This window comes from Aythya ferina (assembly GCF_964211825.1).
Source record: "Aythya ferina genome assembly, chromosome: 14".
Taxonomy (NCBI): domain Eukaryota; kingdom Metazoa; phylum Chordata; class Aves; order Anseriformes; family Anatidae; genus Aythya; species Aythya ferina.
In genome coordinates, this window is record NC_140312.1 from 2,029,616 (window position 1) to 2,046,183 (window position 16,568).

The following is a 16,568-nucleotide window of genomic DNA, read 5'->3' on the forward strand; positions in this document are numbered from 1 at the left end:
CCCAGGGCTGAGCCTAGGGGCGCGCCCAGCCGGGGGCAGCTCCCCTCAGCTTCCATTTCTCCCTCACACCCCCCCGGGCCGTTGATTTCTCCCCCTGCCGGCACAAATCCCCCTCAGGCCCCACGTTTATTGATGCAACGCCCAGGAAAATTCACCCCTCCCCGCTCCTCCGCAGCCACCTCAGCCCCGGTGGAGCCGAGCCGGGCGCCCCCCTGACCCCACACCGAGCACCCCCGGGGGCTGCTGCCCTCACGGAGGGGACCGAGAGGGACCGAGAGGGACCGGGGGGGCTCCGGGCTCCGCGCATGCGACCCGGGCTCCGACTGTCCCAGCCCAACGACGCCCGGGGGCGGTTGGAGGTGGCCGGGTGGCTGTGGAGAGGGCGGCCCCGGTGCTCCCCTGAGGGGAATGGAGCGGTACCGGAGGCCGGGCGGCGGCAAGGCTCCGCGGAAGAAGCGCTGCTCGTCCCCGCTGCCCGGCGGGGCGGCTGCCCTGAGGCGGCCCGGGCCGCTGCAGCCCTGCCGGCGGCGGCTGTTCGGGAGCGCGGCGCCCCGCGGGCCGCAGCCCGGCTGTAAGCGGCGCCGGCTCCTTCCCCGCCGCCATGGCGGGGGCGGGGGGGGGGCGCGGGGTTTGGCCCAAAATTGAGGGTTTTGGGGCAGTTTGGGAGGCAGGTTGGGGCGCTGGGGTCGCTTGGTTTGGGTTTATTGTGCTCGTTGTGGGCCGAGCAGGTTGGTGCTGCCTCTGCCTCACGGCTTGGGAGGAGCAGGGCAGGAGGCATGGCCCTCTGCTCTGTCCTAGCCATTAGTGAGCAATAAAAAGGAGTTTTCTGTTTCTGAAGGGACTTCTTTCTCTATTTTTGGCCAGCGAACCACTTCCTCTGGAGACAGCATGACAAAGCCCTTGCCCACCTCTGGAAAGAGGCTTTAAAAATTTGCGTAAAGCTGTTCCTCGAAAGGAGCGGCCTCACAGTAGTGTAGAAGTTTGCCCATCTCCCGTTAGGATTTGGAGGCTTTAAGGAAAAAAATGTGGTCAGAACGGGATTAAAAACTGACAGGAGTCTTGGGACTTGCTAACATAAATGGGGAAGGTCAGTGTGGGATGTCTCCGTGGTCTATGGGTAAGAGTTTAAAGGAATTTACAGAGTTTAAAGGGTGCAGTGAGCATCGCTTCTGGTCTTGGCCATGCTCTGCTGGCATGTGCTCGTGGCCGTGTGTGGTTCTCTTGTACAGCAGGCAGCTGCTGGGGTCTGTTTGCTTATACTTGGGTGTATGTGGAAGAAAGAGGGGAAGGGGTGAGTCCTGAGCATACATTGTCCAGCCCTGAAACCCAGGGAGTTTTAGCTGAAGGGTCCTGTACGATGCTAGGGCAATGCAGCGCTCAGATGTGTTTCTTAGCATGGAGATGCTTTGTTAACTTGCTGTCCTAAATGTGCGACTCTAGGTAGGCTATTTCGAACTCTAGGCTACTGAAAATAAAGCATAAAGCTCTGAAACCTCTAAAATTAGCTTGAAGATACTAAAATGTGTCTCTGATACGTATCAGAGAATTACAGAATGGCTTGGGTTGGAAGGGACCTCAAAGATCATCTAATTCAACCCCCCTGTCACTGTCAGGGATACCTCCCGCTAGCCCAGGTTGCTCAAAGCCCCATCCAGCCTGGCCTGCTTCTTAAGTAATTTGCTGTTTCTTAAGTAATTTTGTCATCACCTTTGGGTTATATACAGTGAGGACCAATTTTTATGTAGAAGTATGTAGATTATGATGCTACTAATAAACTCCATTTAAAGCCAGTTTAGACTCAAAGTTCTTTTGGGCTTGGTATAGCAAAGGTCACTTCCAAGGTGGTCTGTTTTCCTTTCAATTAACAGATTTCTAAAACACCTGCTGCTGTTTTTTGGTCTTGTTGATAGGCTGATGAAAAAAAAGCTTGGGTAGAAATAATAAACCAATTCTAGACTTTGCTATATTTGTGAAAAAATAGGGTCAAAAACTGTTGTGAGCATGGACAAGAGAGATTAAGATACTTAAAGGTGTTGTAATTAGAAATATTCAGTTAAATTCTAACATTAAAACTCAAACTGCCAAACTAAATACTTCTCGTTCCCTAGGCCTGAAAGGAAAATCCAGTGTGAAAACCTTACCAAAAATTAAAGAAGGTCTTGAAGCCACCGAAGTGAGCCATTCATCCAACCAAAGGTCTGTTAGAATATGTTTAAATGCACCATAATTAACGCTACCTAATAATTTATATTGTTTTGCCTCTATGAGATGCCTCTTGGAGATGCACAGTCTGAATTCCTGGCAAACTGATACTTCTCAGGCTAGTTGTTGACAGCTCATAAACACATTTTTTAGTTTATGTCAGCTTCCTCTAGCTCCATGTATTGAGCTGAACTCTGTTCTGCTTTCTCAAATGCAGCATACAAGTGAATGTCAAAGAAATACCAGGCTTGGAAAAAAATGAGGAGAATATAGAAGACAGCACTGTACTGCCGGAGGTGAGAAAGCTGCTTTGGTATTTACCTAACACTGAAAAGTGACGTTAAATTCTTTCTCTACTCAAGCAGAGCTTCTTGTGAGTTACATACATGCGTGCACACATTTCCCAGCCATAATGTGGTCCTCTAGTTTGGTGGCATTTTCCTGTGGTTTTGCCAGCATAGAAGCTGTTGGTGCTATTGGTAGCATGGCAGAACAGCAACACAAATTGTCTTTGGCAAGCCACTGTTGTGCTATTCCCCACATTTGTACAACTGGAACAAAGAATTTCGACTGAGCAGAACTGTTCCAGGACAGTTAATGCTGCAGTTGCATAAAAAATAGGTCATCACATGTGTTTGAACTGAAATCTTCTACAAGGGACTTAAGCAATAGTGATTAAAGTATTTTTCTTCAAAAAAAAAAAAATAATAGCTTTCACTTAGAGTCTGCCAATTTCCACGTCCTGCAAATGTTTCATAGAATACGTTGTGTAAACCATGTATAGTTGTCTGTGTTTGTAGGACCAGTCTGGGATGCTGAAAACATGAGTTGTGCCTAACTAAAAATCAAGACAAGGAAAGTCATAACTCCACTGTTCTTACGTATAACTTCAGCTGATGTCAGTATGTCACTGGAATTCTCACCCAGCAAAGACTGTAGGATCAAATTAATGGGTATTGGGTATGGATTTTAGAACTGTAAGTCAGCTTGCAGATTCATTGATGGCACATGAAAACAGTGCTGCAAATTATGCTCTGAAGAGTGAGTTTAGGCGATAAAGTACCAGACAGGAAGTTTCTTAGTGTCTGTTAATGCAGGAATACGTGTAACTGCATTTGTTTGTCCAGTTTTCTTAAGTTGTTTGTATTGGTCATTTAATTTCAGGAATCTCTGATAATCAACTTTGAAAGTAGAGACAGTCTGAAAAATGCTGATGTTACTTCGGGTGAGTATGGTGATGCTATGTTTTATTACAGAATACCTTGTATCTGTATAAAACTAAATGTAAAAAATCATCATTGAATTGTAATGGTATTTCTAGAAAAGTATTGGTGTGCTGTTCTTGTATGTTATGAAACAGTAGAGGTGTTGTGATCTTTGGCTAGACTTCTGCCTCTTATTTCAGCATGTGCTTGGTTCACATGACTTGGCTGTAGGCAGCCAAAAAGCACAGGAAATATTCCAAGCAGGTGAGTGTACCTTGTTTTTAAGGTCTTTTGCATGGCCAGCATACTTCTAGCAATTCAAAAAGCTACTGATCTCAAACTTCCTGTGCCTGTGTTTATTTTAAAATCTTCTGAGAGAACTGTCTAGCTTATTCATTAGGAAAAAAGGGGGGAGGAATGGGGAAGAGGCTATTAATATTACCTGCTGAGGGGAAGGCTACAACACCTGAGACTGTCTTGAGTCCAGCCTGGTGAAACCACATGATCTCGGTTTCGTTGTTGACAGAACTACTTGTTGACATGAGTTCTTCAATTTACTCAAACACTCATTTTTAAAAGCTTGTTTCTAAATGGTTCTTCAGAAGATAAATCTGGCTGAGGTTTAACAGAGGCTAAATTCTTCAGGTATTTCTAGTGAGCCTTGGATAAGGAAGGTGTCTTCTGATAGCTTATGGTAATATAAAACAGGTATCAGGATGTCCTTTGTTTTTAACTGTATTATGAATCAGTATAAAAACATTGAATTGGTAATATTTAACTTGTCACGGGAGTGGAATTTAGCTAAGGAAGTCATGATGGTTTGCACAAGATCTGGAATCCTTTTTTTTTGCCTCTCTCTACAGATACAGGAATGACTCTTCCCACAGGCGTTTCAACATTTCTCCTGGAGTGTTTAGATACAGATTCAAATGAAGATTATAACACAGGTGCAAGTGAAAGCCTGAACAGTTGTCCATCCCCTGAAACTTTCAGAGATGAGGAAGGTTTAGGTGAGACTTCTGTTGTTTTTTTTCTGAATTGTTTGATGCCAAAAAAAAATCAGGGAACTATCTACAATAGAAAGACTAGTGGTCTCTGTTGGTGTGATGCACCAGGACAGATTTTTGCCATGAGCCAAACTGTGCTTAATGTGGAAACTGTACATCTGATCTTCCAATCCAGAGTGAATTGGGACCTGATCTAATTTGAATTGTACTGTAAGCTTAAAGTATTTGCTGTTAAGACAAGCTGTTTGAAGGTAATGACCAGCTAATAAGGTTGTCTTGCAAATGAGATTTCTGTCAGTTTGGTCAAAATTTTAGTAACTCACTCAATTTTAGTATGGGAAGCTTGCATTTATATCTTCTATGTCCAGGGAGAAGTAATCCTTACTTTGAGGACTTCATTATATACAAGAACTCCACGCTCCTGGACTCCAGCAAAGCAGTGGCCATAGATAAGATACCACAGATCTCAAATCTTTCAGCAATATTAGGTAATTATTTTCTACAATACTAAATAATATATATCCATAAACAAATTTCACTGTAATACAAGGGACTTGTATGAAATGTGTATTTATCATTTTATTAAGACATGCCTGAGTAATGGGGAATAGCTTCTTGCTGGAGTTCTATGTTTGCTTTTAATATTTTGCTTTATAACTTACAATTTATTAGCATACACACTGTCTGGCTTGCTTAGCTTTTTCTTTTAAAGTTTAGATTTTGTGTTTTTCAGAACCTGTATTGGAAGATTTTCAAGACCAATACACAAGGTAATCTGCAAAGCAGACTTTTGATGCACCTGAATTCTTAGGTTTTTCCTCTTTTAAATGATATTTTGGACAGTATGAATAAGCATGTGATCCTGCAAACACTTCTGGTGAGTTTCAACTGCCTGTGTCCCCACTAACTTTCAAATTGATGCATTAAGACAAGCAGGTATGAGTTTGCTTTATGGACTTCTCTTTGAGTACTGCAACTGTAGGGAAATTGGTGAAAGAAAACTCAGCACAGGACTTTATGGAAGTTGATGTTTATCTGCATAATCCCTGAATAAGTTGCTTTTATCCACTTGTACTCCATTTGTCAGATTTCATTCAGTTGAAAACACGAGGTGTGTATGCCCAGGTGGTCTGGTCAGGATTACCCGTGAAGTACAGACTGAGAGGAGCACCTGTTATCAGCTCCTTATTTTCAGTGCTTGCTCAGGACAAAATCAGCTTTTTGTAGATCTTTTATTTTCTGTGGGAGTCATTAGCTAACGTGGGGGCCCACCTTTGCTTCAGGATCTTGCTGAGTTCAGCTTTCATAAATCTTAGGCCAGGTTGCTGCCCGTTATTTTTGTTTTGTTTGTTTTATTGGGGTTGTATTTTTCCCTAACAGGAACGGTATATGTGATGTGCTGCAACCCTGTTGCTGTCCTCCCATCGTTAGGATGCCAGGTTTTCTTTTGGCAAATCAGCTGTGCTGTGGTTTTATCACAATGCATGACCTTCTATATGCTGGCTTTGTCACAGTGCAGGCCTTGTGCTTCTGGCATAGACTCACGTTCCTCATATTTGTTTCTTGGAATGATATCCTTTCTTACAACGCTTGTGCTGCTGTTTTCAGTTTTACACACACACATTTCCGTTCATATGTCGTGTAAATGATCTTGATACAATCTTACTATGTTACACATCTCTACACAACTCAATCTGAATTTTATTGTGATCCTAAGTTTTCCCCTGCATCCTCCTTAAATATGTCCTGTCCTTGCATGTTACAATGCTGAGAACTTTTCTTCAGTGACCGTCTTTTGTAGCTTTTAAATAGCAAGTATCTTCAGAATAAGCTGTTACTTGATGATAGATCATAACCTATCAAGTAACCGTGAAGTGTGTTTAGTAATTTTAAAGACCCCTTTCACTCATTCTGTATTTTCCTGTGATTTCCGTGTATGTTGTTTTATGAACATTAACATTCATCCAGAACAGTTCACTGTTTTTTTTCTCTTCCCCTAGAAAGAGATCATCAAAATGCATTGATAGTTCTTCAGAATTAAGTGTTTCAACTACTCTGGCGGGTGAAGTATCACGAGGTAAGCTCAACGATAGCTAGAAGGGAAAGTGTGAGTTGAAAATCTCATGCAGATAAGACTTGGTTCTAACTAACTCGTTAGGGGATGCCAAAAAATAAAACTGCATTGTTATATTTAATCACCTGTGATGCTCAGTGAAACTTCATTTTCTTATTTAACTTACCCAACAACAAAACTCTCAGAGTCATACTACTTACTTTAACTGAGCTTCTATCAGCCTTCACAAACAGTATGAGGAGTCCCTCCTGTAACTACAGTTCAGAAAGGTGACTGATGCAGTTCTGGCTCTGGCCCAGGCACCACATAATTTTCCTCTGCTTAATTTGGCCTATAATAGCAGCAGAAGTTGCCACTGGCAAAGACTGCTGTGATTATGCAATTCCTCTGCTCCCATAGTATGTGTGTGTAGCAGTAAATAACCACGTGAGCATATAATTAATAAGCAACCTTATTTCCTCAAGGAAAGGGAGAGTAAAGGAGTAAAGCTGCCCTGTTGGGGGGAGGGAGAAAGAATTATGTTGAATAAGAATTATGTTGAAGTAGGTATTTGTATGGGTGGCTTTGGAACAATCCCTATTTAAAAACTATCCTGTAAGACATGGATTGAAGAGTAGCTGTGGTCTTTGTTTCAAAATTAATTTGTTTGTTGGAAATTTATCACAGGTAAAAAAGCCTGTAAAATTACAACTGCAAGAGAGAGAACTCCAGACCTAAAAACTGGTATGCGCTGTTCTTCACGAATAGGACCGGAAAGAAAGGTGAAAGATGTTCAGTAAAGCAGCTAGGTTATAACACAAACGACTTGCCTGTTGCTTGTACAGGTGGAAGTCCCCACCTAAAATTGTTGATGTGCATTCAAGTGTAGTTCCCGTGCAAGGAGTGCTTGCAGGCAGTGGCACAGAGTGAGGACATAGCTTGTGGCTTGCCTGTACTTCTGGATAGCTCCAGTAGTGCCCCTGGGCTCACTGTTTCCCTGGGCTCACTGTTTTTTCAGACTGATTGTGTCACTGCTACCAACCCAGTTGTGCAGAGCTCAAATATGACACTAAGATTCTTTTTGTTAGTGCTTACCAGGCTGTAAAGATTTGCTTTAGAATGTGAAATATAATCGTTTCATCCTTTAGCCTGACATTCAGACTGCTGAACCCAAAGGGGTGAAGTGCAAGAGAAATGAAGAGTTTTCTAATCCGTTAGAAGATGATGCATCATCACTCAGTCAGCTTGAATCTGTCCCAGCAAATGTTTCAGCCAAATCAGTGAGGATGCCAGCAGAAGCACTGCCATCCAGACAGACAGATGCTGTGGTGGTAAGTATTTCCATTGTGCTCTGCTGATGAATAAAGGCATAAAATTGAAGTGAGAATTCTGAATCACGGCAAAAGTAGCAATTAAATAGGAAAAGTGTTAGGAAGTGGTTTATCCCCTACTTTTAAGGGGAACTCAAAAGTATTTTTTCTGGGCTGCAATGAACTGGTTCTCCGTCTTAATTTGGGAGTGCCTGAGACAAAAAGCAAACAGCTGGAATTCAGTACTTAAGTGCTAAGAACTGTTAGTAATTTTTAATGTGGCTGCTATAAAGCAGTATAGTCTACTAAGGGAATACTGTAGGAATAATAATGAGTAGACAAGAATTTTGTATTTAATTCTTCTCTGTTTTTGTTTAGCAAATGAATTCTACTGTGCTGATCATGGAGAAAAATAAAGCCCTGGAAAACATTGATTATGTTCAGCGTGCAAAGCTAGATGTGAGTGTGTATCCTGCTATACCTTTTTTAGTGATTAAAAACAAAAATCTTAGATTTTTTTTTTGCATTTTTATGACATCTTCTAATGGAAAAGCAGCACTTAGCCTTACTTGCATTACCTCTTCTTTCCAAAAAAAACCTTGCTATTTAAATGCCAGTTTGGATTTTCTGTCAGTAAAAGTAGTACTACCACTTCTGTCAGTATGGGAGTAGAAGTAATGTCTCTGTTACTTTCATGCCATAGCTCCCAACAAGTCAGCAAACTGTGATTTTTGTAGAAAAAGGGAAACTTTAAATAAAAAGATAAATTTATTTTGCACCAGGTGATTTGGAAGGATTTAAGTTGTAGAACTTAATATACTGATGCAAACAAGCTTCAGTTTTTGAGCACTAGATTAACAAATAGAGAAGATCAGGGTCTTGTTAGGCTGAAAACAAAAAGTAGGAGGCTGGAGTCCTAAATCACATTTTTGAAGCAATAGCACATCTTTCACATGAGCCAACAAATGTTATCTAATTTGAATTGTTGTCTGTTCTTTCATTGGACAGTTATTGCTGCATGTTTTGTATTTTGATGGAGCTATAGCTTAGCTTGTCACCGGCCTCATCAGGGGAAAACTTATTCCTGAATAGCACCTGTCCATATGTAAATTCAGAAGAAATTGTTTGTGCATCTCTGAGCTCAGAAAAAGAAAATAATCTTCAGAGTCCAGAAGAAAAGAGTTCTAATGTTATGGCACTCCTTAAATCCAGTCTCTACGTGCCAGTGTGTACAATACTATTAAATAGTTGTGTGAATGAAATGTCACGATTTTTTCAGCCTTTGTGTTACGGAAAAGAAATCTGCTCCATTGTGAGAACTTCACCAGGCCACAGGTCTTCCAGGTGTCACCAAATTCCAGTTAACAGAAAACCATTCTGCGTTCCTAAAGGAGTGCCTGAAGGTAATGGAATATTGAATTGATTGACTGTAAATGATAACTATTTGTGTTCAAAGGCTTTTTTAAAAATCTGAATATTTGGAAGAATCACAGCATTAAAGGTTAAAACGCCATGAAAACTTCAAATCCTGACTTAACGCTGTTTACCCACAGTAGTACTTACAAACAAACTACACTAACACTTTCTGCTCATCTTCAAGTTGCTCCTAAACACAACTTTGAGCTTCATTGCTTTGAGCTTCATATGGAGACTCCCTAGAAAAGAAATTAATTTGTTTAGTAAGTTGTTATCCTTTATCTTATTTCTAAGGTGAAGATGTCTGACTTTAGCATTCAGCTGCTGGCAGATTTTATGTCTTTCTTAGCTAAACTGAGCTCTTCAGCATCCACATTTTTCCTCTGAAAGTAGTTCATGTAATAGGCTATGTTTTTCTTTAAAGATTGTCTATTTCTCCCTAAAGGTTTCTGTTCTCTTCTCTGAGACCCTCAGCGCAGGGGGAAGCTCCTTTCTTCACTTCCCAGATTTTTTTAAAACAAGAATGAGAACTGTGTACAGAATTGTCTCATTGCTACCACAGAGTTAAAATTCCCTCCCTTTCTGATCTCTCTTGAAGTTTCTCAGTGCGCCACTGGATGGCATATGTCTTCCTAAATTTGAAACTGTTCTTTACAGACAGTGTCTGCAAGCTGTATTAGTCACGTATGCTGTTTTAATTCAGAGTAGTGATGCTGTATAAGCATAATAGCGTTCAGAAATGCTGAATATGCACAAGTTTTCGATGGAGTTGCAGGTTCCTAGCTCCAGATATTCTCCTGCTTTAACACAGCTTGAGTGTGTGCAGCATCTAGAATGCAGGGAAGTGCTGTAAGTGTGTGTGTTAACTAATGGCCATCATGTGATGCTTCCGCACAGATCAGGGAACTCAGCGTGACAAGGATGTAAGGTCATGTGCCTGAGAGAATTGTGGCAATACTGACCATAGGTCATACTTGGGAGGCGAGTGGATCTTAGAAAGTGTTTTTATCAGAACAGAAGTTGTTCTTTTGTTACTACTTCTCTAGAAGAATCTGGGAGTCAAGAATTAACTTCGACTGTTTAAGGGTGAGGAGATTTCTGTATGCTGGTTCTTTCCATCTCTACTTGAGGAGTCTTTTGGGTGATAACTCTTTTTTCATTAGGAATGGACGTGTGCTCAAAACTGTTTTTCTCTTCTCACTGGCAACTGACTTAGAAGATTTAGGTTACTCCAAACAAGTAATAAATAAACTTTCTTAAACATTTCAACAGCTTGTCAGAGTAATAAGCTTTCTCTTACACTTGAAAATATCATTTAACTTGTCGTTTTTGTTCCCAGATATTATTACAAGTACCAAAAATTGGATATGTAAACGCAGATGAGGCTTCTGGGTTTCAGCAGGAGTCAACAGAAGAAGCAAAGGGAGGTGAAACGGAAGTACTAATGAGTAATTAATGGCCATATTTTTTGGCATATACATTATCTGAAACTACTGTTTGCAGTAAGTCTGTAAATCCCTTACTTGTACACTTTAATATTAAATTTTTTGTACAAGCAACTAGATCTTGTTCTGGGCATTGTTCTTTAAAAACTCCATAAAGATGATTCTTCAGTTCATTTAGATTTTTAAAAAGCGTGACTCAAGGACAGCAGACCAAATTGCATTAATGGATCTATTTTTGGCTCTTGTTGTGCCAAGACTTATAGATACATTTTTTTTTTAGTGCTATTGGCATTTAAAGATGTGACCTCTGCTTGAGATAGGAATACCCAGTTTTGGGGTGCTTACAGCAATCATTTGTAGCTTACAATTTCTTGGCTCCTGTCCCCATCATGTTCCCAGGTTGCTCTCTACTTCCCTACTTTTCTTTTTTTTTTTTTTTTTCCATCAAGAAGTAGAGAAAGCACGTCTCCCATGATGGCAGTTCTTTATGCTCTTGGCTTAACTTTGTATTGTATCTGCAGGCTGGAACTGCTTTATATCAGGTATCAGTGGACCTGATCCTTTATTTTGTGGTGCAAATTTGGGGCTGATACTGATGGATTTCCCCAGTGAAGCAATAACTTCATAAGTCTGTTGAGCCTTGTTTGTGTGATGGGAAATCTCAACACTGAATTTATGCTGTGATACCATGTAATTTCTTGGCAGAGAGGTTGATCTGATGCCCTGTGGATAAGGAGCGATATGAGCTGTGGATAAAGGCTCAGAAGGCCTATCTGATAGCCAAAGCTGACCAGCTGCTTGTGTCTTTTTGTAGCTTCAGACTTGTGCAGAGCAAGTAGGTGCCTTACATGAATACAAGAATTCAAAAAAACAAAAAACAAAAAACACCTTCATAGATGAATTAGATGAATTGTGTCAAGCACTGGCTGGTGGTGTTCTGGATTTTGCAGTTATGCTCGTGCTCCATGGCACATAGGTTAGATTCCCAGTGCTTCCCGTTCAGTTTGTGGATTGTTAATCTGTAGATGTCATTCAGCTATTCTCCACTTGCATTTTCTGCAAGTTAAAGTAATTTGGGTCCCTACAAAGTTCTCACTAACAACACCCCTTGCTCAGGCTCTTTTGTAGAAATAAAGGAAGATTTTTCATGTTTTAAAATAAGTTTATATTTCTAGACACTGTGAAATCTGTTTCTCAGTATTATCATTATAGGTTTAGTCTATAAACAAATACAGTATAAATATATTGTATGGCTCAAGGTTAAAAACGATGCCATTACATTATTTTTCCTTTAAGCATTAGCAGAGGGAAGTAACTTGCCAGTAACTTGTTGAAGCCCTCTCAGGAAAGCTTCTAATTATCGATATCCTTGTTCTTACAAATGCTAAGCTGCTGATAATTAGGTATGCAAGAATGTAGAGCTCCTAGGAGATGCAGGTTAGCTCCCTGATACAGCTTTAAGGAAAATTAAGTTACGTATCTAATTAGTTGTGATTAAGATGATTGTTCAAAGTAAAGGATGATCCAGAATAAAGGAGGTGTCTATTGTAAGGGTTATTCTTGGAGTCGTAGGAAAAAACTTATTTTGTCTCCAAAGCATTTTTAGTTTCTGTTCAGGAAATAGGCTGACAAACTAATTGGAGAGTGCAAGAGGAAAAAGCAACTCTGTAAATGTGGGGTTGGCTGGAACAGCCTGAAAACTGACGAATTTTGCTTTTGTTTTTTCTCAGTGTGATGGGGTTATGTAGGATGACAGAAATACCATGAACCACGATCTTGTCCTTCCCTTCAGTTACGAAAGTGCTGCTTCTTATTTTCATCTTTTGTCTGACTCTTAGAGAAAGTATAATTAATTGCAAGGCTAGCACTCTGCCCGAGGGAAGGAAATTTTCATCATTTTGAGGCTACGACAATATCCCCTCTTGTTCCCCTTTTCTGAAAGGGTAGGCATTTTCCCATGTTTTGGTTTCAAACTGAAGAATGACTACATAAAATTTCATTCACAGTGGGAACTGGCTCTTCCATGTTAGTGGATAAAAGTTACGGGTCACAGCCAGCTAATGGATGGTAAGAGCTTATTTATGCAGTGATTCAGGAAAGAAGTCCGCTCGATATCAATAGGGCTGCTCTGTCACAGACCTAGACATGATGAAGTCTTAATGGCTTGAAAGGAATCGCAGTGAGTCAGTTTGTGCAAGAGCTGTGATAGTGCTTTGTCACTGGAAAATCAGCATTGTAGACAAATGTTTCGGAAATGTATTATACAAAAAAAACTCTAAGAAGGTTTTCATTAATACTTTTCGGTTACTTTTGATCCAAATGGTACTTATGGGAGACAAAGTGCTTGGAGATGATGAAGGATGGTTCTTCTCCTTCACTGAAATGCTACAGGGTATGTGTGCTGCTGTCGGAGTGTAAAGCCCTTATACACAAGAGGCTCCGTATCTTGGTCCGTAATCTCTAAAGACAGGCCAGGCCCAATGCCCAAGGCTATGCAGACTGGACAGATAAATAGAAATTCATGTTTTTTGTGTAGGTATAAGGATTTATCTGTGGGGAGGTTTTTACAGGAAAATGGATGGTTAATCATATTCATCTCATTTTCTCTTACTGTCCATCATCTCTGCTACCTTGATGAAGGTATGTTAACCAAGCCTCAGAATCCCTTGCTGTTAATTTAGGAGCTTTGGGAACAGATTAATATTTTAAAGAGACGCTGTCAACTTGAATTTTAATGCACTTGAGATTAGCTCTGTCTTCAATGCTGTAAATTATGGAACTGTTGAAAGCTCAGTTGCATTTCCTGGCCAAATTCTTTGATTTTGTATTATTCCCTACTTGAAGGGTTTATTTGAAACTGCATTTCTGTGCTGACTTTGAAGGTATTATATTCTTTCACCATATGAAAGCCTGAAGATCAATCGTCTGTGTATCTGCAGCAGGCAGGTGTATCCTGCATACAGAGCACAGGGGAAAAGATGCATCTGAACGTTAATTCCTGGTTTCTGTTATAATCATCATCAACTTCTAGCAGGTGAGCAGCCCGAGTTCCTCCAGGTGGCTGGTTACATCTATCTATAGAGTGATCCCCTGCACGTGTTACCCACTAAACTATCCTTGTTTAAAAGTGTTTTAATTTAATGTTACATCATACGCTGCCTTAGAAAATGGAATTAAACTAGGGGAAAGCAATGAATCGCTTCTGTTTACCCAGTTCTTAATTAATTAACTTTCTGCTGGTCTTGTGTCTACAGAGGGAGACAGTGAAGGAGACTGTTAACTGTACCCAGTGTTGCCATTTTCGTTTAAAGCTGTATTAATAAACAGTTCTGCGAAAAATAATAATAATTAAAAAAATCTGCAGTTCCTTTTGATTTTATAAAAGCTAATGAACTTTTTTGGGGGCTTCTAGGTGTTCTGGAGCCAGCCGCAGCGCACCGCGTCCCCGGGGCCGTTCTGCAGCCCAGCCGGCTGTTGTGTTTGTTATGATGGCTTCCTCTGCATGCAAATGCCTGCGGGCCGCCTTCCTGCCCGGCGCTTTGACTCGGGGAGGGCTGGGGCTGAGGCTGCGGGAAGGGAGAAGCCGCTGCGAGCTGCCCCCAGCCGGGCGAGAAGAAAAGGGGGCAGAAACCGCGTTTGTGGGGCAGCTGCAGGTCCAAAACCGGGGGTCGTGCAGCTCCAGGCTTTAAGGGAGAAGAGGGAAAGGCAGGGGAGCCTCAGCGGGGCTGCGAGAGGCTCTGAAGGGGGCTCCGACCGCCTCTCCCCGGGCAGCAGGCAGCGGGGCCGCTCCTCGCCCTGCTCCCGGCGGATCCCCGGGGCTCTCCCCTCAACCCCCCGGCCGGGGGCTCCGCGTTCCCCTCGCCTCGCTGGGCGCTGCCGCCGGGCTCGGGGGGCCGCGGCTCCTTCCCCGTCCCGCCCCTGTTGGCCGCGGCGGGTGACTAATGGCCGTCATATGACTGTGACACCGAATGGAGGCGGGCGGGCGGAACCAGGCGCCGGGAGGGGACGGAGCTCGGCGCAGCTCGGCGGCGGCGTTGGGCGGTGTTGAGGGCAGCGGCAGCAGCAGCAGCGGGCGGTGGCGGTGGCGACGGCGACGACGGCCGGGGGGCAGCGGCCCCAAGATGCCGCCCACCCTGTTCCAGAAGCTCTTCAACAAGAAGCACGGGCTCGTCTCCCCCGCCAGGGACGCGAGGGACGATTGCGTCTTCAGGTGAGAGGGCCGGGGCTTCCCCCCCCTACCCACCCACCTCACCCACAGCCCTGAACTTCTGCACCCGCTGAGGGGCTGAGGAGGAAGAGGAGGAAGAGGAGGAGGGGAGGAAGAAGGGCGGCAGCGCCCCTTCCCCCGCAGCCCTCTCCGGGCCCCTCCTGGCGCCGCTTCCCCTCAGCCTCGCCCCGGGGCTCGGTCCCCCAACGCCGTGGGCTGGAGCCCCCCCAGACCCCGCTGTGAGGCCCCCGGGGTCGCTGTGGGGCCCCGGGGGATGCTCGGGGCTCTCGGGGGTGGAGGCGAGGAGGCGGCCATGCCGCTTGTCACGGGCTCGTGATCCGCAGGGAGCAGCCTTCAAAAAGGGGGGCAAGGAGGGGAGGGCTCGGAAACGCCGAGTTTGCCCCCGCAGCCGAGCCGAAATTGGGGTTTACCCGCGAGGTTTGTCGCGATTTAACCGCAGCGCGACGGGATCCACCGAAAGGTGCCAAGCACGACACTGGCAGGCGTTAAAAAAGGGAATATTTTCTCCAGGAGAGCCCGTCCCGAGCCCCAGGGGCTGCTTGGGGTCTGCCCCCGTCTTAGCATCCTGCGCCTTGGTGGCCTCGCTGGGGACACGCTGGGCTCTGGGGGTCCCCCCAAATTCCTGCTGTGCAGGGGGACGTTTCCCTCGGCACCCCTGCACCGGGGCCTAGACGTCGCCCAGGGCTGGGTGCGGAGGTGAGGGTAGGGACGGGAGCGTTTTGCGGCTGCGAAACGAGGTGCTGCTGTTGCCCAGCCAGATAATTGCTCCGCTGGAAGGCGACGCGGTCCCAGGCTTGGCTGGAGTGGCCAAAAGGTAGCCTGCAAAATCGTTTAAAAGTGCAAAGTTTGCAACTCGAATGCAAATCAAACGCGCTTCGCTACTAAGAGTTGCGAGCTTCTTGAAAGCCTTCTGCCAATGTCATAAAGCACTCCTCCAGCTCGTCCTGACATTTCTTACCCAACAAGCTCAGAAACGACCAGCCCTTGGGTTGCCCTGTAAGGGGAGATACCTGGCTGACGCGCTCAGCTTGCGTGGTGGCATGCTTAAGTGCCCTGGTAGAATTTCAGACAGCAGTTCAGGTGGTCAGGAGCATAACTTCAGTATCCGAGGCATCCCGCTGTCGACGGGTCCGTGGTGTCCTCACACAGGCAGGAAACGTGGCTGGACGCTGCCTGAGGTCTGGTGCAGCGTGCCTTCCACAGACACTGGTCACAGCTGCTCCTGTGCCTCCCTGCCACTTACTGGAAGGTGGTCCCCTTTTTTTTTTTTCTTTTTTTGTATTATTTTTTAAGAGACAAAACTTCACAATTGCGTCCATGTCATCCAATTTTTGAAACCAGCTTAACACTTGGCTCAGGACCCTTGATGGGGAGGGTGGCTAGGGCTGGTCTCTATAACTGCCGTGCCTTTTCCACCCTGTTAAGACTTCTGGTAAGGATGAATTTGCGTGGAGACTGGCGGTTAATTCAACAGCTGCAATGCAGACCCTGGGGCAGAAGTGTGGGGATCACGCCTGTGTTGAAAGAAGCGAAAGTGAGTACTCTGCAAGGAGGCGGCTCTTTTTCCCTCTCAACAAGCATCATTCTGTGCCAAACTGGATGTGAATTTTCAGAAAGATATGTCACGCCGTCTGCCTTACCCTCCTCCGCCTGCGCAGAGCCGTTTCTCTTTGTGATGTGATCTGTCAACCAGTAACCAGCG

The 16,568-nt window shown here is 44.0% G+C and overlaps 2 protein-coding genes across 3 annotated transcripts in view; both read left to right on the forward strand.

Moving 5' to 3' along the window:
• The first annotated feature begins 62 nt into the window (after positions 1–62).
• On the forward strand, positions 63–10,752 carry MEIKIN (meiotic kinetochore factor). The gene is made up of 13 exons (XM_084535848.1): positions 63–571; positions 2,109–2,196; positions 2,420–2,498; positions 3,367–3,427; positions 4,271–4,417; positions 4,783–4,902; positions 5,148–5,184; positions 6,415–6,491; positions 7,155–7,249; positions 7,616–7,798; positions 8,156–8,236; positions 9,057–9,180; positions 10,533–10,752. Exons 1-13 carry the CDS (start codon positions 409–411, stop codon positions 10,574–10,576), a joined length of 1,299 nt encoding a protein of 432 aa, XP_084391974.1. The 5' UTR covers positions 63–408; the 3' UTR covers positions 10,577–10,752.
• A 3,916-nt stretch (positions 10,753–14,668) lies between these two features.
• Positions 14,669–16,568, forward strand: part of FNIP1 (folliculin interacting protein 1) — a 64,552-nt gene continuing 62,652 nt past the window's right edge. For both annotated transcript variants that reach the window (XM_084535851.1, XM_084535852.1), the window contains exon 1: positions 14,669–14,848. In XM_084535851.1, the coding sequence (XP_084391977.1) occupies positions 14,760–14,848 (89 nt within the window). In that variant the 5' untranslated portion in view covers positions 14,669–14,759. The remainder of the gene's footprint in view (positions 14,849–16,568) is intronic.

Bases quoted from the DNA above. Each gene is read 5' to 3' on its own strand.
- MEIKIN (XM_084535848.1), top strand. From the start codon at position 409: ATGGAGCGGTACCGGAGGCCGGGCGGCGGCAAGGCTCCGCGGAAGAAG. The intron at 2,197-2,419 runs GTCTGTTAGAAT...TCTCAAATGCAG, and splicing joins AGCCATTCATCCAACCAAAG to CATACAAGTGAATGTCAAAG. The intron at 7,250-7,615 runs GTGAAAGATGTT...TTCATCCTTTAG, and splicing joins GAATAGGACCGGAAAGAAAG to CCTGACATTCAGACTGCTGA.